General features: G+C 42.1%; 1 protein-coding gene across 3 annotated transcripts; it reads left to right on the top strand.

Moving 5' to 3' along the window:
• The first annotated feature begins 405 nt into the window (after positions 1–405).
• pkma (pyruvate kinase M1/2a) lies at positions 406–18,500 on the top strand. 3 transcript variants are annotated; one of them, XM_084348820.1, is made up of 11 exons: positions 406–511; positions 7,984–8,168; positions 8,459–8,550; positions 11,303–11,434; positions 11,546–11,732; positions 11,840–12,110; positions 12,337–12,487; positions 12,721–12,873; positions 15,369–15,535; positions 16,835–17,016; positions 17,178–18,500. In XM_084348820.1, exons 2-11 carry the CDS (start codon positions 8,012–8,014, stop codon positions 17,282–17,284), a joined length of 1,599 nt encoding a protein of 532 aa, XP_084204946.1. In that variant the 5' UTR covers positions 406–511; positions 7,984–8,011; the 3' UTR covers positions 17,285–18,500. The 3 variants fall into 3 exon arrangements, with proteins under 3 accessions (XP_084204946.1, XP_084204944.1, XP_084204945.1); XM_084348818.1 differs by lacking the exon at positions 15,369–15,535 and adding an exon at positions 14,799–14,965; XM_084348819.1 differs by lacking the exon at positions 15,369–15,535 and adding an exon at positions 14,799–14,965 and having other exon boundaries at positions 407–506.
• Positions 18,501–19,024: the final 524 nt, after the last annotated feature.

Raw genomic sequence — 19,024 nt, 5'->3', positions numbered from 1 at the left:
GCAGGATAATGGAGCAAGACACTGAAATGATGAAATATTACCTATCTCATCTCAGTTAAGGCCATTAAACTGGGCAAGGCGCTGAACAGTCACTGTGACCTGTAGCACTGCGCTTTTCAGGAAGCTCCTCCACGCCATCCCCAGTCACATGTCAGACTCCACGCTACACTGATGTATTCAGGCGCTCTGATTGGCTCCGAACTTTACCGAGCACTTCCACCGCGTATCCGCGTATCCTTCCGCGTCGATTTAAATGTTTTACTATTTTCCGACAATCCCCGGGAATAATACTGAAAAAACTACACATCTGAATAGTCTGTGATGAATGCTGTTGATATAAACGAGCGACGACGGTGTATTTTATTTTAATTTATGTGTATTGCCTCGGATGGATATGTCTCAGCATCCCTGCGAAGTAGTTCCCAGAGTAAAGGAGTAGAGAGATCACCTTGAGCTGGGTCTCACTATAACGGCAGTTACATCGGTCCAAGCAGTTGCCCAGAGAGGTAAGGTGGGTATCTTGAAGAGGGACGGCAGGTTATCGATCCTATGAAGTGATAACTGATAACTTGCGCTGTTACATTACTGCCTTTTAAACCATTTTGTCGTTTATTGCATCTGTAAGTTAGTTATCGTTACATCGTGCGAGCTGGTAAGTCTGGGAGTATGAGTCACTACTAGCTTGTTTCCACTCTTTACTAACTTATCTTTTTTAATTTCGAAATCATGTTTAAACATGCCAATGCACCTGAATGTATGTGATTAGCTTTGATAAGCCATTTTTAGCCTTTTGATACTTGCTCATCAACGTTGTGGTTCAAAAATGCAGTTAAGACATCGATAGACTGGGGGGGGGGATTTGTGCGTCGTTTGAGGACGTCGTCCTTTTAAAGCTGCTAACACGCTGTATTGCTGTTTTTCAACAGAAAACACAGTTATTACGTGTAAAATGATGGAATTAAATGTGATGCGTGAAGTGTTGAACGTTGAGGAATCGCTTCCTGTTGCCTCCTGTTGTGGGTGTGGCCGCTGCGTCTTCTCGGCCTCCCATTGGTTCGTGTGTGTGATGTCTTCAGATCAGGAAAATGTGACGCAGGATGGGAACGTGACCTCTAGCGCATCGTCTCTTCTCTGTATGAGTATATTACGATAAAATACAGATGAGTTTGAAGTAGTTGCATGAATGCACCAAAGCTAAAACTCCTATTCATTATAGAAAGCCGTGTATTATCGTCGTATTCCTTCATGTGGCGGATAGAGCCGGTTGATAAATGCATCACGTCCATCCTTTTTTTTTAATCATTCATATTGCCTTACGTAATTCCTCACTCAGCTTGTTTGTTCGTTATGGTGTCGGAAATAACCAACACGCAATAAATTAGGTTTGTAATGTGTACGTTACCTTATGAGCTTCACTGCAGTAGCTTGCTGCAGTGATGCCATAGATAATAGGCCCTGTTGACACTGAATACACGAAGAGGAAGGCAGGTCTCACCCTCCCTGTTTTGGCTGAAAGCAGTCTTTCAGCTCTCTGTCTGCTAGCTTGAACTGTGTCCTTGGTATGTGATCATTATGCACCGTTTTAAAAAACAGCAGGAAGAAGTAGATTTGACAAAAGCAGGGCTTTGAGTGTGCGTTTTTAAAGTGTAATAATGTCCTACATATGTACAAGTACATCTACCTTGACAGACATGATACAGGATACGTCTAAGGCTGTGATATAGCCTGCATATGCTTTATGTTGTGAGAAATGATTTTCTTGTATATAACAAAATTATGGAAGTGCCATTCTGTCATTGCGATGTCCGTTCTTGGCTGAGGGCCCCAAGGGACCAGTCAGGCCATACTGTCAATGTCAAGAGAGGAGCTCCAAAAAAGGGAACTGCGCAATGTCTTCCTATTATTTCAGTGTAGGTTGTTGACCAGGAGTGGACGCCTTCAGAGAAACGTCGTATTCATTGTTTAATCAGGTGGTCTCAAGTCTTGAGTCATAAATTAACCCTTATACAATCACTGTTAACTTATTTGATAGCTCTCACGAGTTGATCAAGTTTTTCTAAGAGTCCAGACGCTGAAACTTACTGATCCTCAGATATGAACAGCTAGTGACACAAACAACGATATGTAAGTATATGTAATTAAATGATCATTTTAAATTGGGGCTGTTGATGTTTTTCTACATTAAGAAGCACTTTGGCAGGTAAGATGATAATCTAAGTAGAATCCATCAGCTACTGCAGTTTATGGGTGTCAAAACTGCCATTTCTCAGTGCCGCAGGCACATGTCCTTGACATACTGTTGTGTTGAAGTAGCTGAGCTTGTGGTCAGTGCAGCAAACTAGTCCTTTTGCAGCTGGCAATGCTCTCAGGGAGTAGCTTCCCACCACCCAAGCTGCATGTTTGCTGACTAATGCTACGTTGAGCCATGAGGCGGAAAACTGCCAATTATGGGTATTCCTTTGGTATCGCACTGACTACACTGAGTTTTATCAATGTACTCAATTTGATGCAAGGTGCTTGTGTTTAAAAATGTGTGTAACTGACATGCATTAAATATGCACAGCATTCTGTATCATTCATCTACCTAAACCCATGCAGTACCCCAACTCAGGTTTGTTTTGGAGGCCTACATAGTGGAAGTACCATCATACATTGCTAGTATTGGATTACTACAAACAGGCGTGTTATTATTAGCCTTTGCTCCGTTTTTAGACATGGGGCATAGTATGACCTATGCTGGTAGTAACATTGGTGTCACACGGAACTAGCGTTTCGTAGGAGAAGACTCATGTTTGTCTACTGTATCGGGTCATGGCGACTGCTTGGTCACAGCAGGCACTCTCCGTGTCCTTTATCCTCATTGAAAGGATTTACTCTTGAGCTCCTGAAAGTGTGGTTCGTTTGCACGCGCGCTGCAGCGGTCAGTTTTGCTGGGACTGCTGTTTCAGGGAGAAGATCGCTCACTGGCCGTGGAAGCTCCAGCACACTGGGGTTGTTGCAGAGGTCTTTGGTCGCAACCTGCCTGTTTATCCCCAGGAGGAACAGGAAGATCTACTGGGGGTATGTAGTGCAACCTGCAAATGGTGCCTTGGTTGAGTCAATGTGACTGATAGAATCTGTCTCTGTGAGCCAACTAGGATTAGCCCAATGTTACGTCACATCCATAGATAGTACTACATGTCATGTCAACCTGATAGCAATGCTACTATGGCTGCTAATGATTGTGCAGGGGAGATAAGTGATGAAGTATTTGTTTGGAAAGACAGTAGAAGATGGCTACTAAGTATATGTTTACAATGAGAGAGTATGATACAAAGGTAGAAGTTGTGAGAAGGGATTGAAGGGGATTATAAGCAGCCAGCTCTAAAGTTAGCCCTGCATCTGTGTCAGGGTTACTATGGCTGGTGTTAGCCTGTGGTGGCTGCTCACCGGCTGTCCTGGGGTCAGGCATGTCAGGCCTGTCTTTCCACAACAAGCAGGAGCTGGCGAGCTGCATCCGACAGACCAAGAATATACTTCACATGGTGAAGACTTTTAACTTATAGCAGGAGGACATGATTCTTTTGCCAGCCGTAGTCCCCCTGATAGCTCCAAAAATAACACTTCACCTGAGGATACAGGCAGTATTTGAGGCTGAATTGCCCGAGGATGACATTTCATCAAACTGACAATGATACAGGCTGTGACTTGTTCGCTAATTAAATCTGAGCCATGACAGTAATGCAAAGACATTCATGCACATTTCAAATTCGCTGAGGGAAGACAGTCTAAACATAAAACGATACACAACACTTGTAATCCATTGGTAGGCCTTGATTCAAATGGAAAAGGGGCAAAAAATGTTGTTCAAGATAAAATCAGACATGAGGCATAAGAATTATAATATCTAAACATTTCTACATGTCACTGTTCTATAGCAGTGGCATTCAAAGCCAGCTATGCTCCGTTGTATTGGGAGTAAACTTACATATTTTTTGACATGCATCTGATTTGTAGTCCATGCATTGGGCCAAGTAGCAAAATGGCTTGTAAGTGGAGCTGCCTGAAATTTGATGTCAAGACAACATTTTTATTGGATAAAATTTAACACATCTGATTTGTTATATTTATCATCAGGTGTTTTTTCATCCTATCAACATTGCGATGGAATAATCCACTCCTGGTATTGTCCTTTTCAGTTGAATTTTTCAAAAGAAATGCCAATGAGGCATACACTTTAAAATAAGAATTTGAAGCAAATAATGACTAAATAAAACGGGAAACTATTTTGAAATAACACACACACAACACTTCAGACTCAGACTTCCCCCCTCTGCAGTCTTTCCAGTGGTTCAGCCCACGCAGATGCCTGCCTGCCTCCTCAAGGCTGTGTGTGTGTGTTGCAGTAGAGGGATGTGACTGTGCTCACGTACAGCACTGGTCTGGCACTGGTCTGCCCCATTGACTCGAGTGTTACATCATCAGCAGCCCCTGTTGAAGGAGCGTGTTGGTATATTGGCTCTGCCTGGAATCCCCCACTATGATGCCTTTGTATTTAGGATGTGATGAGTAAGAGGAGGTCAGACGGCCAGTGTTAACATATTTTCCTCTGAGAGCCTCTTAGAAGCCATCCATCTATAATTTGCCATCCTGTCTAATTTATACCTCACCCATATACAGTAAGTACAACATTAGTCTTTGCAGCCTGTTATAGATGGAAGTACCGATTTTGTAATAGTAATGTGAAACCATCCTTGGTACCTTCAAGTTGTTCTCTCTATTTTTGTGGCTTTGGATGGAGAGAAAAGCTAATATAGTTACCTAATTTTTAGTTTATTTATCGCATAGGTCACATCTCCATCACAGTATTTAACAATGTTATTACAGATTGTAGATTTTCCGCATATCCTGCAGGCCTACATGCTAGCTGAGTCGAGATGTACGTGCAGGATACCACGCTGCAAGCATTAGTCACAAGACCTACTGTTTCCAAAAGACGTGGATCATGCAATTTACGTGGCCAAGATATAAAAAGAAAGGAACGCCATGCTCCTGGTGTGCTCAAACATTTGCTGACTCAACCACACGCTTTTGAACATAAAACACGTGTAAAGCTCATCAACAGCATGCAGCATAAACTGCAGGGAAATGCACACTGATGGAATTACAGTTCCTCTGCCAGCAGCACATCAAAGGCAGGATCTAGTAATTGTTTTAAGGTGTGGCCGAAATGACAATAACATGCGATACAGCCTGTCGCATCAATGAGGAAGTGCTGCCATTCACTACATGTAAGGGTCACCTTGAATTGTTAAAAAGAACAACAGTTCAAGTGAATCTGACATACAGCAGGGACACAGCATGTGCAGTGTTCACTTGAGTTATCGCTTAAACCAAAAAATAACACCAGAGGAAAGATAAAGGATTCCCTCTATCTGTCCTTGATAATTGATAACGATGACATTGATGTGTCAACCAAAGAATGCAAGATTGTCGCATCAAGGGCTGACAGATATTCTGATTGGCTCTATTGAAGTCCAGCATGCAGATAATAAACAATGTTAATGATAATATCAGGCTATGCAATGCACTTTTTTATCAGAAAAAGAAGCATAGTAAGAATTTATCAACCCATGTGTTTAGTTGCATGTTAATGTACTTGGTGCTTCTAAAATTGTCAGTTGGGACCACAGGTGCCACCACTGGAAAAAGTTAGGTTAGGACCCAAGTGTACATGTGCACTATAGGCCGACATGCTCAGAGTTGGAAATTCAGGACAGGTCTCGCTTCTGTGTTGAGAGGACCAGAAACAGATGAGGGGTTGTTCCCTTTAGAGATGTATAAGTTTGTACCTGTTGTTCCACAAAAGAAGCAAGCAGTGAGAGTGTCCCATTGGAAATGCACTTTAATTTATAATTTAAACTGTGAGAACTTGATCTCTCTACTGGGTGGTTTGGAAAGTGGCGTGTGTTCTGAGTGGCCTGGTAGACGGTCATTGTAATTTTAAGGCATGGGTACAGGTAATTAAGTCATTGTATTGCAGGTGCTTAATCATTTTAGGTAGTCAATACACTGAATTTGCGAGCATCCAAGTATTTAGCAGCAAGATCTTCACCTAAATGAATGAAGTGATATTTGATAACAAACAGAATACCTGCCTGTGTGAAGCCCGGTTTCAGTAGTGTTACAATCAAGTTTGTACGGTTTCCATCCATCTAATTAGGGCTCAGGCACGCAGCTTGAATCTGACATGTTTATACTAGTTACTGTGCCATCACATTGGCTGTTCAACCAGGCATTTCAGCCTAAGTCAGCCGTGTTGTAGTTATGTAACCACCACAGCCATAGCCGTAGTAGAATCTGCATTCCTCATCATTGTAGTTCAGCAAGGGTACACCGTGCTCGAATAAACCTACCTTATTGACTGTTTTTGAAACATTCCTGATGTCAATGTGTTTATACAGTTTTGCATAGTTGTCAGTGTTTCCCATATAATGGGTGTGTATTTGTGGCCTATAAAATTAAAGAAGCCTATGTATGCCAACATGGGTCACCAAATATACCAGAGCAGCCTGGCCAAGAAAAGATAGACTGATGGTGTCAGGCAAGCCACACATCCCTGCACTTTGTTTGCACATGACAGTATTGAGCAATTCATAACTGCTCAGGATTTGATGTAACATCATCTCTTCTGTGCTACCATGTGCAGTGTACAGTACAGTGTGTTTTCACTTTTTTGGCCAAAAAGGAGTAATGAAAGTGTCGTGATGAAAGCCTGGCAATCCCAGCCCCGAAGACAGGCTGGGCGATGATGTCGTTGCCATGGGTGACTCAGGGAGAAGTGGGTGGGGGGGAACAGAATGTACAATATGGTGGAGCAGCTCAATAAGCTATACTGCTCTACTCTCAGTGTGAGTATGGAGGGCTGAATGAGACGCAAAACAAATCATGTTATGAGTATTCTGACAAATGCTGCAATTGAGATTTGAGTCACAATTTTACTGGGAAATGGTAGTTACCGAATTTCATTTTCACAGAATTTTTTTTTTTTTTTTTTTATAATTTGATTTTTGCTGGGGTCTGTATCAAACCAAGCCTGTTCCCTTACGTTTGGAGAATATGATTGTGACACATTTACCTTTATCCAAAAATTGCAGCTTCTGCAATTGACTTATTGCGCTTGACTATATATTGCGTTTTTGATAATATTTCATTTTATCATTTGGCCCTAGGTCAGTGCATGTTCCTTAGCATTTTTTGGTTGACATTCATTTATCTGTTATCAAACTATAAGCAGCTGAAAGCTACCTGAAAGAGCAAGAGTGTTTTTTCACAGTCAACATAAGTGTACATTTATCCACCGTATAAGCTGCTGATTGTGCAATCTAAAAGGCAAATAGTAACTCAAGATAAGTCAGTGATGTGCAAAGTATGTCACAAGTCCCCATTATTTGAAAAGAATTTCAGTGGTGATATTTCATAAGCCTAATCTTAGTCTTTATTGTCCTTAGTCATGGTTCGCTGAGGTTAGTCAGAGATTGATGTGCTGGAAATGAATAGCAGTTCTTTGTCCCTTTTGTCCACTTAAAACGTCAGCAGTCAACATAATAAATTGATTAACTCCCTTGGCCATTCTCCTTTCCTTTGGCTTCACTACCACAAGGTCAGATACACAGCAGGATTGGTTACAGTATGTTGTTGAGAGCTCGCAGTAGATATAGGGCCTTTAATAGCTGGCCAGTCTGATCTCAGTGGAAAATAAATCCCTAACAACTCTCAGCCCATCTAGTTATAGATAAATACAACCAGCCAAATACCATCAAGCTTTGACTTGAGGAGTACCTGATGTATACAATATAACCAGTAATAATTCAGAAGTCCTACTCACATTTTTAACGTACCTGGAAAGATTACGGAGGGACAAAAATTATCAGTCAAAGAAAGCTGTCATTTGCCATCACTGTGTCCTCTGATCACTATTATTTCTTTTTTTTTGTTCTGCAGGATTTCTACAGTTGCACCATCAAACACCATGCCTCAAACAAAGTCTCAAGACATGGGCTCTGCCTTCATCCAGACACAGCAGCTTAATGCTGCCATGGCTGACACCTTCCTGGAACACATGTGCCTGCTGGACATCGACTCTGAGCCCACCACTGCACGCAACACTGGCATCATCTGCACCATTGGTTGGTCCTCACTATTGGTTAACATTTTAGTCGCTGAGGTATATGGTTGCTTTTGGATAGATACCTGGCAGGGCTGACCCATTACGGCTAAATAGTCGCAATTAGTTTTTCTCCTCAGCAAAAGCTAGTGTGTCTTCTAAATGTAGTCTGGACATGCATGTAACTGGATAAAGAAAATCCCCTCACAGAAAATAAAGCATTTCATAATTGATCTAGTTCACTCAATAACCAGGAAACATTTAAAAAGTTATGCGTTGTCTTAATCCTTTACTTTCAATAACTGCCTGCAGGGCCAGCCTCCCGTTCTGTGGAAACGCTGAAGGAGATGATCAAATCTGGAATGAACATTGCTCGCATGAACTTCTCCCATGGCTCACATGAGGTGGGTCTTTCCACAGTTCTGTCTACTGTGTAAATGTCTTGGGCACGTACAGCTAACCAATCACATTGTTAAGTCACGTTTTAAACTGTACTGATAATTTTCATCAAACAAGGTTCTGTGCTTTATCACAGAATGGGTTTGTTTGGTATGTTGATCTTTGTGGCAGTCTTTGCTTATCTTGTCTAGCCTTTTTTTTTTTTTTTTTTGGCTTTTCAAGCAGCATTGGTAACTCTGCATAAAACAGCTATGGTGAAAGTAGATGGTCAACAGTGCTTGAAGGGAACAAGCACATAATTCATTATCATTATTATTTATTATCAGCTTGAACTTTAAGCAAGACTGGTCAAGCCAGCATGCATGGTAAAACATTGAATAATAATTGAACATGAATAAAATGGCTTACATCAGCTGCAGATCTCATCTGAGAGTGCAATTGGATGTAAGCCAAAGACAATTTCAATGCTTCTATTTTAAAGCAATATTAAAAAGCAGCCTTCAAAAAAATTAACCTATTTTATCTAAAAAAACAAACAAGATTAAAAAAAGGGGGAGTTAGGTAATGATTCTCGTCATCTGTCGGTGCCACTTCTCATTTACAAGCCAGTTAAGTTGTAAATTTTGATCTCTTGGCTTGTCGAATGAAAAGGAAAAAATGGTCAGGTGTTTTGCTCGTATGCCTCAACCCAGCTGAAGGTAGGACAAAGAGGGAAGGTACACTTACACAAGTGTTAGTTTCAAAAAGGATTTGTTTCACCTTTACCAAACCAAACAAACCCAAGAGGTGGAAGCCATGGGAGAGAGAGAGACTGACTGACTGACTGACTGACTGCCACCTGCTTATATAGTGTAACCAAGCCGTCAGTCCAGGTGACCTGAATCTCCCTGGCAACCTGACTCTGGGAGAAATAAGAGAATCCTGTCTCTCAGGTGATCATAATTATCAACCTATTATTCAATCCAATTAAAGAATTATAGACACATGAGAAGTGCTGCTCTTCAAATACATGAAGTATTTCCTAGTGTCACACTCTTTAAAGGTGCACTGTTTTTGGCATTTTGAAAAGACTTGTTTGTATGGATACATAAAAATCGATTAAGTCACAAAGATTTAACTGGCCAGTAATACATAAATAATTACATCTGTTTGTGATATCTTGAAGTCCTCCCCTGTCAGCTTGTGTGGTTTGGTTTGTTTCAGCAAGGTTGAAGGTTGGATTCTGCATTCGGAGAACAGCAAAAGTAACTAGAGCTTTGTTGGCTTGGGGAACTATAAATACGTCATCTGTAGCTTCCTGCCCTGCCTTTATCTCCTCAGCAGGCAGCATGCCTAGACTCTTAGTGTGTGTGTGTACACAAAGCAATACCAAGGTCAGTCCACTGTTAACTAAAGTGGGAAGTAGAAAGTAGATTATGTTGCAAATCCCAGAAAGTCACATTTCTTAAGGCCTCTCTTGATAACGTTGATGGACATTAAAGGGAGTGTCACGAAACACAAAACTTCACAAAATGGATTATAAATTAATTCACTCTGACCTATACACATATATACAGTAAAACGGTCACCTGCTCTGTATTCACTATACAGCATTGGCCATAAAACATTGGAGCGTCTACCTTGCCTCTGTCTATTACTCAAAGTCTGCTGCACACTAGATTAACAGCTGCCACACATCATCCATATGATTAATTCTGGCCTCACATCATGTTACTTAAACTTTCTGAAGCTTTTTACAGATGCTGGCACCATCCAGGTTCTCTTTCAGTCGCAGGGCTGTCAGTGTAGTGTAGCTCTGTGCGAAAGGCAGCCAATGTGATTACCTGCCACTTAAGTTATTACTGAAAGCTCTGCTCACCCATGTGGTCCGCGTCAGCCATGTGCAGCAGACAGACGTTTTCAAAGCCACAAACACTGGGCTACGTGTTCATTAACCTGCACTAATAGGAAAAGAATGCTGCATCAGTCTCATGACAGTACTGAACTTCTCATCACTTCCCAAAGCATTGTATAGCCAAGTTTGTCATTTCCTGGTCAAATGTTCACCTACCTTCATTGTTTCAGATGGAATTTTAGGCTGTTGGTGGCATGAACAAAGTCAGACCCACAAGTCTTTCGGAAGTCTGTTTACGTTACTAATTGTAATATGATTTAGATTGTTTTTGGTTTTATTCTGTCTATTGTTCAACGCCGACTTCACTGAGGAATTTCTTCCTCAGGAAAGCTGCACTTCCTCAGCAATTTCATAAGTTTGAGGCAAGAGACATTGTAATCCTTGCAGGTAGTGAAGAGAGACATGTGCTCAAGGACATATACTTACGATGACACTTTAGATCTGTATGTTGCTACTCGTAAGTGCTACTGTATGATATGTAATCAAAGGACTTAGTTAATCACGTTTTATTCACAAGCTTTTTTATTTTAAAGGCTGATTCCTCAGTGAAACTAAACATGTCAGTAAGTGTGATAGAAAGAACTATATGACCCCTCTGTGATGCTGACAGCATGACTCATGTTTATGACCGTGTGAGTTGTCAGACGCACGTTATCTTTTAATTACCCTAGCCTGATTAAACCTATATCTCACAGTAACTATATTACCAGTGCCTGCTGCCAAATTTCAGACTTCTTTCTATTCAGTGTGTTTGACAGCAGCAGCATATTGGTTTGAAATCGGTGTAGTTCAGTATCTTGCATAGAGTTTTCTCTAGATATATATATTTTGTATTTATGTTAAATTTCTCATCCTTTCTGTAGTACCATGCAGAGACCATCAAGAATGTGCGTGAGGCATGTGACAGCTTCGAGCCTAGCAGCATCCAGTACAGACCTATTGGTATTGCCCTGGACACCAAGGGCCCAGAGATCAGGACTGGCCTCATCCAGGGAGTGAGTTTTGCGTTGCTTGTTCTTATAATGGCTTTATTAGCTGTTATTGACAATCAAGAACATTTTCCATGAAAACAAACCAAAAAGGTATGTCTGTTAATGATTTGACAGAGCGGTACTGCTGAGGTGGAGCTGAAGAAGGGCAACATGATCAAGATCACTTTGGACGATGCAAACATGGACAACTGCAGCGAGGAGCTCCTCTGGCTCGACTACAAAAACATCACCAAAGTGGTGGAACTTGGCAGCAAGATCTACATTGACGACGGACTCATATCTCTGCAGGTCAAGGAGATTGGTGAGTGGAGGAGTGGAGAGCATAGATACAGTCGGCCACATAAAATCTCTTATGTATGATTACCGGACAAAAGGCCTCAACCAATTCGTATTTTCTTGTGTCTCCAGGTTCTGATTTCCTCATGTGCGAGATTGAGAACGGTGGCACCCTGGGCAGCAAGAAGGGAGTGAACCTCCCCGGTGCTGCCGTAGATCTGCCTGCTGTTTCAGAGAAGGACGTCAAGGACCTGCAGTTCGGTGTGGAGCACGGAGTCGACATGGTCTTTGCCTCCTTCATCCGCAAAGCAGCAGATGTCCACGCTGTCAGAGCAGTGTTGGGAGAGAAAGGCAAAGACATCAAGATCATCAGCAAACTTGAGAACCACGAGGGTGTGCGCAGGTGTGTGTGTGTATGAAATGCTGCCAATGCTCCTTGGTTAGCTTAGCAGCAAGGCTGGATCATGAAGTCCATATATGTAATTTTTTTTTTGTGGTTATGAAGTGGCAGCTGTGAAAAGCACTGTTTTATGAACCCATCTCTTTTTACAAGGCTTTAAAACTCTTAACATTCAAGGATGATTTCCAGTTTTATTTGATCAAACTTTCCTTTTCTGTCTTCTGTGCAGATTTGATGAGATCATGGAGGCCAGTGATGGCATCATGGTTGCCCGTGGTGACCTGGGAATTGAGATCCCCACAGAAAAGGTCTTCCTCGCTCAGAAGATGATGATTGGTCGCTGCAACAGAGCTGGCAAGCCAATCACATGTGCCACTCAGGTGAGATTAAAGCACAGGCTTTATTTCTTCAGCTTTATTTCCCCTAGGAGCTGAAGCGCTGGGCAGCTTATGTGTCAATATCTGCAGCTATGCAAATTTGAATGAGGGCAGTCTGAGTTTTACCTCCGTAAAACACAATGTTAGCATTTGTTATGTTTGTACCACTCAAGAGATTATGAGATCTGTTTATTTGTGTGAGTTACCCTCTAACACCTCACATAAACACCATTCAGATGTTGGAGAGCATGATCAAGAAGCCCAGACCCACGCGGGCTGAGGGCAGTGACGTTGCCAACGCCGTGTTGGACGGAGCCGACTGCATCATGCTGAGCGGAGAGACTGCCAAGGGAGACTATCCCCTGGAGGCAGTACGCACACAGCACATGGTGAGTTAATGTACATAAAATACTACAGCAGTACACGTTAGAAGAGTTTCTGTGTTCTCCTCAACACATCTATGGCTCATTCAGTTTCCCAGTGAAGCTTCTCTTTTCCCACTTGGCCTATCATCTGCTAAAGAGTGTCACTAGGACTGTTCTGCCAGCTGGAAACGCCTTTTCTATATTCTTTTATCCATCCACTTATTGCAGTTAAGACATGCTAATGAGTAATCAGTGATTAACTGATTAATCGGCATTAAACATTTTATCAGTTTAAGATAACAATATTGACGGTGCAAAAAGTCTTATTCATGCATCCCTGAAATATTCCAGCTGTGCAGTTGATTTAAATGGCTGAACCCCTGCACTGTTTCCATACAGTTGGGATACTTCTTACAAGGGCTCTTCCATACAATAGGAACACAGTACAAAGTGTAACTCTCCTTAATGACTGAATGTTGGGACGTCTGAGTCCACCCAGACTGAGGTAAACGCATGTGGCCTCCTCTCCATCTAACAAATTCACTATACTGCTCTTTAACATTTCTTAATTTGACCTGGTGTCCCCAACCTGATCCACCCAAATTCTTGTCAGCAAGGATTTACAGTGCACACATGTGTCACCCCAAATTACATAGATACGCTTGTATTCTTAAATAACAAGCAGAAATAGCAACTTTGAGTGATGCCAAACTCAGAAATTAAACATTTCTACACATTGGGGCTTCAAATAGTGCATTTATTGAGGAGAGTGTGTTTTTTTAATCTGTATTTTGTAGTTTTAATGATTTATCAATTGATGATCATTGACAATGCTGATAAGGGTTTCAGAAAACTGCTTAAAATGTATTTCTGTGGTACTATATTTGTTTTTTGTGTACTGTTAGTTAGGGACAGACACAGGTAGAACACCTTTTTGAAGTCTCAGACCCACTAATAATTCAATCTTACATTAATATCACAATTTGTATCAGTCAGTTGCATGGATGGATAATGCAGTCAGTGCTGTCTTGCCTGTCCTTCGTTGTTCAGGCCTTTCTTGGCTAACCTCCACTGTTCTCGGCTACACTCTGTTTCTGCACTGCTATGCAGATGCAGGAGTGACTCAGCAATGCTGCAGCTCCTGCCTTTGAGCTTGTTGCCCTCATACTGAAGCTTTGAGAGGCTTCACAATCCAAAGTAAACCACTCCCAATGACCTAAAAACAAGGTCCTTGTATCAATTCTTATAAAATCATATGGACCAAATCTGCTTTAAGCTGCTGTTGCTCTCAGGCTGTCATTGTCTTTGTCTTTTTCTCATTGACTTTAATCTGTATGAAGCTTTTCTTGTAATTGCACTATTCTTTTCTTGACTGTCTTTAGCCGTGTCTTCATACCTGTGTGTGCAGTGTGTGGCATTTTAACTCCCAGCTCCCTTTTTAACCTCCAGTTGACTAAAGTGAAGTTTCCCAGTAGTTCAAGTCTATAACTGTCATTTTATTTTATTAAGCTCAGCTCTGTCGATTCTCTTCTTTGCTTACTTGATTTGGATATTTATTTTTTTTAAGCCATGAAAGTAAATAATGCTTTTGAAAATGTTATCTCAGCAGTTCACTTGCCTTACACCAGATAAACATGGGTTGAATTGTACTATTTTGGTGTAATACCTCATGTAAATTGCTGTGGTTAAATTTTGACTCTTATGTTTTAATGTTGGTGTTTCCCTATTTCCCCACACTAACTGCACACCTGAACGCCTCCATTCACTGTCCCTCCTGTCCTTTCCTTCTGTCTGTACGTTACTTTAACTTCTGTTTGTCTCTCTAACATTGTCCCTCTCTTGTCCCATGACCCGGTCCTTTCTCCTTTTTTCCAACCATTTTCCTCATTTTCCGTCTGCCTGGTGTGGGAATGCCTTTGCTTGATGCATCCTACCCTCACTTGTGCCAGATTGCTCGTGAAGCCGAGGCAGCCATGTTCCACCGGCAGGTGTTCGAGGACCTGCGCCGCTCCACGCCGCACTGCACAGACCACGCTGAGGCTATTGCAATCGGCGCTGTTGAGGCCTCCTTTAAGAGCTTAGCCTCTGGGCTCATTGTGCTCACTGGCTCTGGAAGGTAGGCAGGTTACCTGGCCCTGGCAGGTCAATGAGGACAATGATGTCGGTACTTGAGCAGTCTGAGAGGGAGGGTAGGGCCAGACAGTGACTGACTGTGGAGGTAACTGGGAGAGGCTGGCAAACACCTCAAGTAGACTGCTGGTTTTAATCTATGTCAACAAATTTAACAACTGGAGTAAAAAGTTTGACAGATGCCTTTTGGCCTCTTTTGTTTTGCTTCAGTGTCCAAGCTACCAATTAGCTTGTCATTAAAACCAAAAGCTAACCTTATTCAACCAGGAGTCTACCTACCCATTTGCCAGTCACTCCCAGCGGTGTGAATGACTCTGCGTGCAGCAGCAGCCGTGTGTGTGATTGAGAGTAACCCCCCGACCCTTCCCTCGTGGTCCCTGTGGGCTCAGATAGCACGAGAGGCCGAGGCGGCCATCTTCCACAGGCAGCTGTTCGAGGAGCTGAGGAGACACTCCAAAGTGACCAGAGACCATTCAGAGGCTGTAGCTGTCGGCGCCGTCGAGTCATCCTTCAAATGCTGCGCTAGTGCCATCATTGTTCTCACCAAGACTGGGAGGTAAGACAGAGAAGCATAGAGGGGAATTGACCCTGGTCCTGAAGGTAAGCTGTTGCCAAATACATGACAACCTGTCCAACAAAGCTCCTGATTCACCCTCCAACACCTAATGTGCTCTTACACGCCCCCTCCTCTGTGATATTGTGTGTATGTGTGTGTGTGTGTGTGTCGGATGTGTGCTGTTACAGAGGGTGGGTGGAGATAGCAGGAATGATCGTGAGGGTTGTTATCAGCCCCATCCCAATGTCCATCCTTTACACACTTATGTGATATGATATTAAATAGAGTGCTACCACATAGCTTCATAGAGTGTATGAAATCATATGAAGTTAGACACATTATTGGAAATTATTAGATGTACACACAGTGCTGCTTAATGAGGTACATGTACCTTTTTTGGGATACTTCTTTGGCATCCCTGTTTTTAACATTGTACCGCTGTGGGTAAGCAAAGTCTGCTTACTGCAGTTCTGTCCCACAGAAGGTCAATTACACAGTGAAAAAGTCCTGAGGCCTCACTGGTTTAATGGGAATGCATATTAAACCAGTGATGCGCATGTGTGTGTTGGAGTGGACATTTGGATAGGGCCCCTGACTGTGACTTTAAGCCTCAGTGTTATCACCTATTTCCCAGAATTGTTTGTCCGTTTACAATCTCTGCTCAGCTTCTCTGTTAGTTATGACGCACCAACAAATGTTTGTTATTATTTCAATTCAGTAGATGTTGAGCTCTGCAGATCCCTAACAAGAAGTCCAAATCAGCCAGAATGTCTGAAAACACCTATGTATGTGGGGTGCTGTGTTTATAACCACACTGAATAGCTCCTACCAAGAATTCATCTGCAAGAAATTAGTATGTACAAAGTGTTAATATTAATGACTAAAACAGTGCTTATAATGTTATTCAATGTAAGGGTTTATACAATAACCATTTCAAATTCTGCTTCTCAGTGTATCGTATGAATCTAAGCAATTCAACATGCCGACATGGTCTCTGATCTCTTAGGTTTTTTCCCACAAAATTAACCCGGCTTATTGAACGTTAAACCACTTCAGGTCTAGGAAAACCTGCTACTTTTTGGTTCCTATTTTCTAGAAAAGGGGCATTCATGATTTGAACACCAAGAGTAAAGTATTAATAGTTTAGCAATTAACCTGTTCAGCTGTACCCTTCCCTAATCATCATAATTATCAGGTCGTACAGCTGTAATCATTTTTTTAAGGAAAAATACTCCCCATGTGATTAAAGTGAGGTAATCCTTTATACTAAGCTGTATGTTTCTGTGCGTGTATGTGCAGGTCCGCCCACCTGATCTCCAGGTACAGGCCCCGTGCCCCCATCCTGGCTGTGACCCGTAACGCCCAGACAGCTCGCCAAGCTCACCTGTACCGCGGCATCTTCCCAGTCCTCTACACCAAGCCTGCCAACGATGTGTGGGCAGAGGATGTTGACATGCGTGTCAACTTTGCCATGGACGTGGGTAAGTGTCTATGGCAGTTATGATTGTATTGTGCAGTTGTTTAACGATGCAGAAGAGCAAGAAAAACGGTGAGCTTTGAGCCAAGACGCTGCTAACCACAATGTAACACAACAGATGAGCAATGTTTAGTAAATTGTGTCTGTTGTTTGTTTCATTTCCAGGCAAGGCTAGAGGCTTCTTCAAAGTGGGAGATGTTGTCATCATCTTGACCGGCTGGCGTCCAGGCTCCGGTTACACCAACACCATGCGCGTGGTTCCGGTGGCTTGAACAGCCAACAGGGCTGCTCCGCTTTCTCCCTCCTTCATATATCTATCATAGCTCTCCAACCCACAATCCACTCCAGCTCACAGCCCTTCTCATCCAACACCTGGGCTGACAGAGTCATCCTCTGAACAATTTAGGCAATAAGGCGGAAAGAAACTAAAAATATAAAGTATAGCCCTCATGGAAAAAGAGCTGTTTTGGGTGGGAGTGGAGGCTTGATCCATGCAATTCCACTTCACTTCTCCATTCCTTTCACATTGATTCTCTCAATCAAACCAGTCTGCAGGGCCTCAGATTAATACACCCCGACCAGAAACTGCTGTATTTATTCACTCAAAAAAGTTGTGTTTTATTAAAAGTGAAGCAGTCTGAGAGTGAATGCATCCTGGTCTGTGTGCATGCTCATACTGGTTCTCGTTTAGGTGGGGCTGGTGGCAGGGCAGGCTGAACTCGACACAGAGCACCTTGAGTACTGGCACAGTTTACTAACCACACTCCTCTGCCGATAAAACGAACAAACTTGTGGCATCCAAAAGTCAAAGGGCTCCTCCCACAGCCTTGCTTCCACCACTCCAACCCAAACAGGTTCTTCTGTAGTGCTGTCTGTATGAAGTGTCCTCTCTTAGTGCCAGCTTTCATTGTATTTACTTGTATCTGTAAGTGTTGCACTCCTAATCTACTCCACAATGTTACATTCGATATTATACTTGACTTTTGTGAATGGTAAAGTTGTGTTTCTGGACATCCAATACTACTTATATTTTGTCTGACTATAGAGAAATTTTAGTTTTGGATGTCCGCTTCAGAGGTGTTTGAGCTAGTTACTGTATTTGTGTTGTTAGATGTGACATAAAGCCTTTACATTTCTTTGCATTTGGATCATGTCTTAAGTTGGCACTTATGAATCATGTATGGTTCACTAAAGTTAACTGATATGAATGAGCACTTTGAGGGGTTTTTTCACAGGGATCTGATGAGGGGATGAAGCCCTGTCCCTCTCAACCCCCAGTGGATGATGGGCAGAGCTCCTCTGCTTGTCTTCTCCTCCCATGTTAGTGAATCACTGTAGCTGTCTTCATATGTCTAACATGCTTTGGATTGTACTGCTAGAGTGTAAGAACTAACTAAATGTAAAGGACTATTCTAATTTTAGCTGGTGTACTGAGCTGTCCTTAAAGGCTGGATTTCCATCAATAAAAGAGATGAGCACTTATCTTAACGCTGCCTTGTGAGTGTTTTGTTTGACAATGAATCATATTTATCATACTTTCTTTCTGTTGCATGGGAAATCTTGAAAGTTAGAAAGGTCAAAGTCTGCACCAAGAGAAGCTCCTGTCTCCCACAGAAAACACTGCTGCACACTAAAAGGCCTCATCAGTAGTCCCACTTTTGATTCTGTGATTTGATTCATACCTCTGGATAATTTGAGTCAGGCGTATGCGAGCAGACAGATCAGAACAGTCTGTCTTTAAGGCCCCTCATGAATATCCAGACACGTTTTAATTTATGTGGCATTACCAAACATTTACATGAAGTGAAGCATTCTAGTGTTACATATGGACACAAAACTAATAACGGTTATTGAAAATATAGTACAGACCTTTCCCTACCTTTTTATAAGGCTTTAGGTGCAGCAGCCTTTTTGGCACCATCTTTGCTAAATGATGTAAAATCAATTTGAAGAGCATCAAAACTAACTAAATGGGAGATCTAATGGTTGTCATTAGTCCTCAACGGACTTCT

The sequence above is a fragment of the Pagrus pagrus genome (genome assembly GCF_965226575.1).
Source record: "Pagrus pagrus genome assembly, chromosome: 1".
Classification (NCBI taxonomy): Eukaryota; Metazoa; Chordata; class Actinopteri; order Spariformes; family Sparidae; genus Pagrus; species Pagrus pagrus.
Note: the sequence above shows the minus strand (reverse complement) of the source record. Positions and strands in the feature narration are given on the sequence as shown.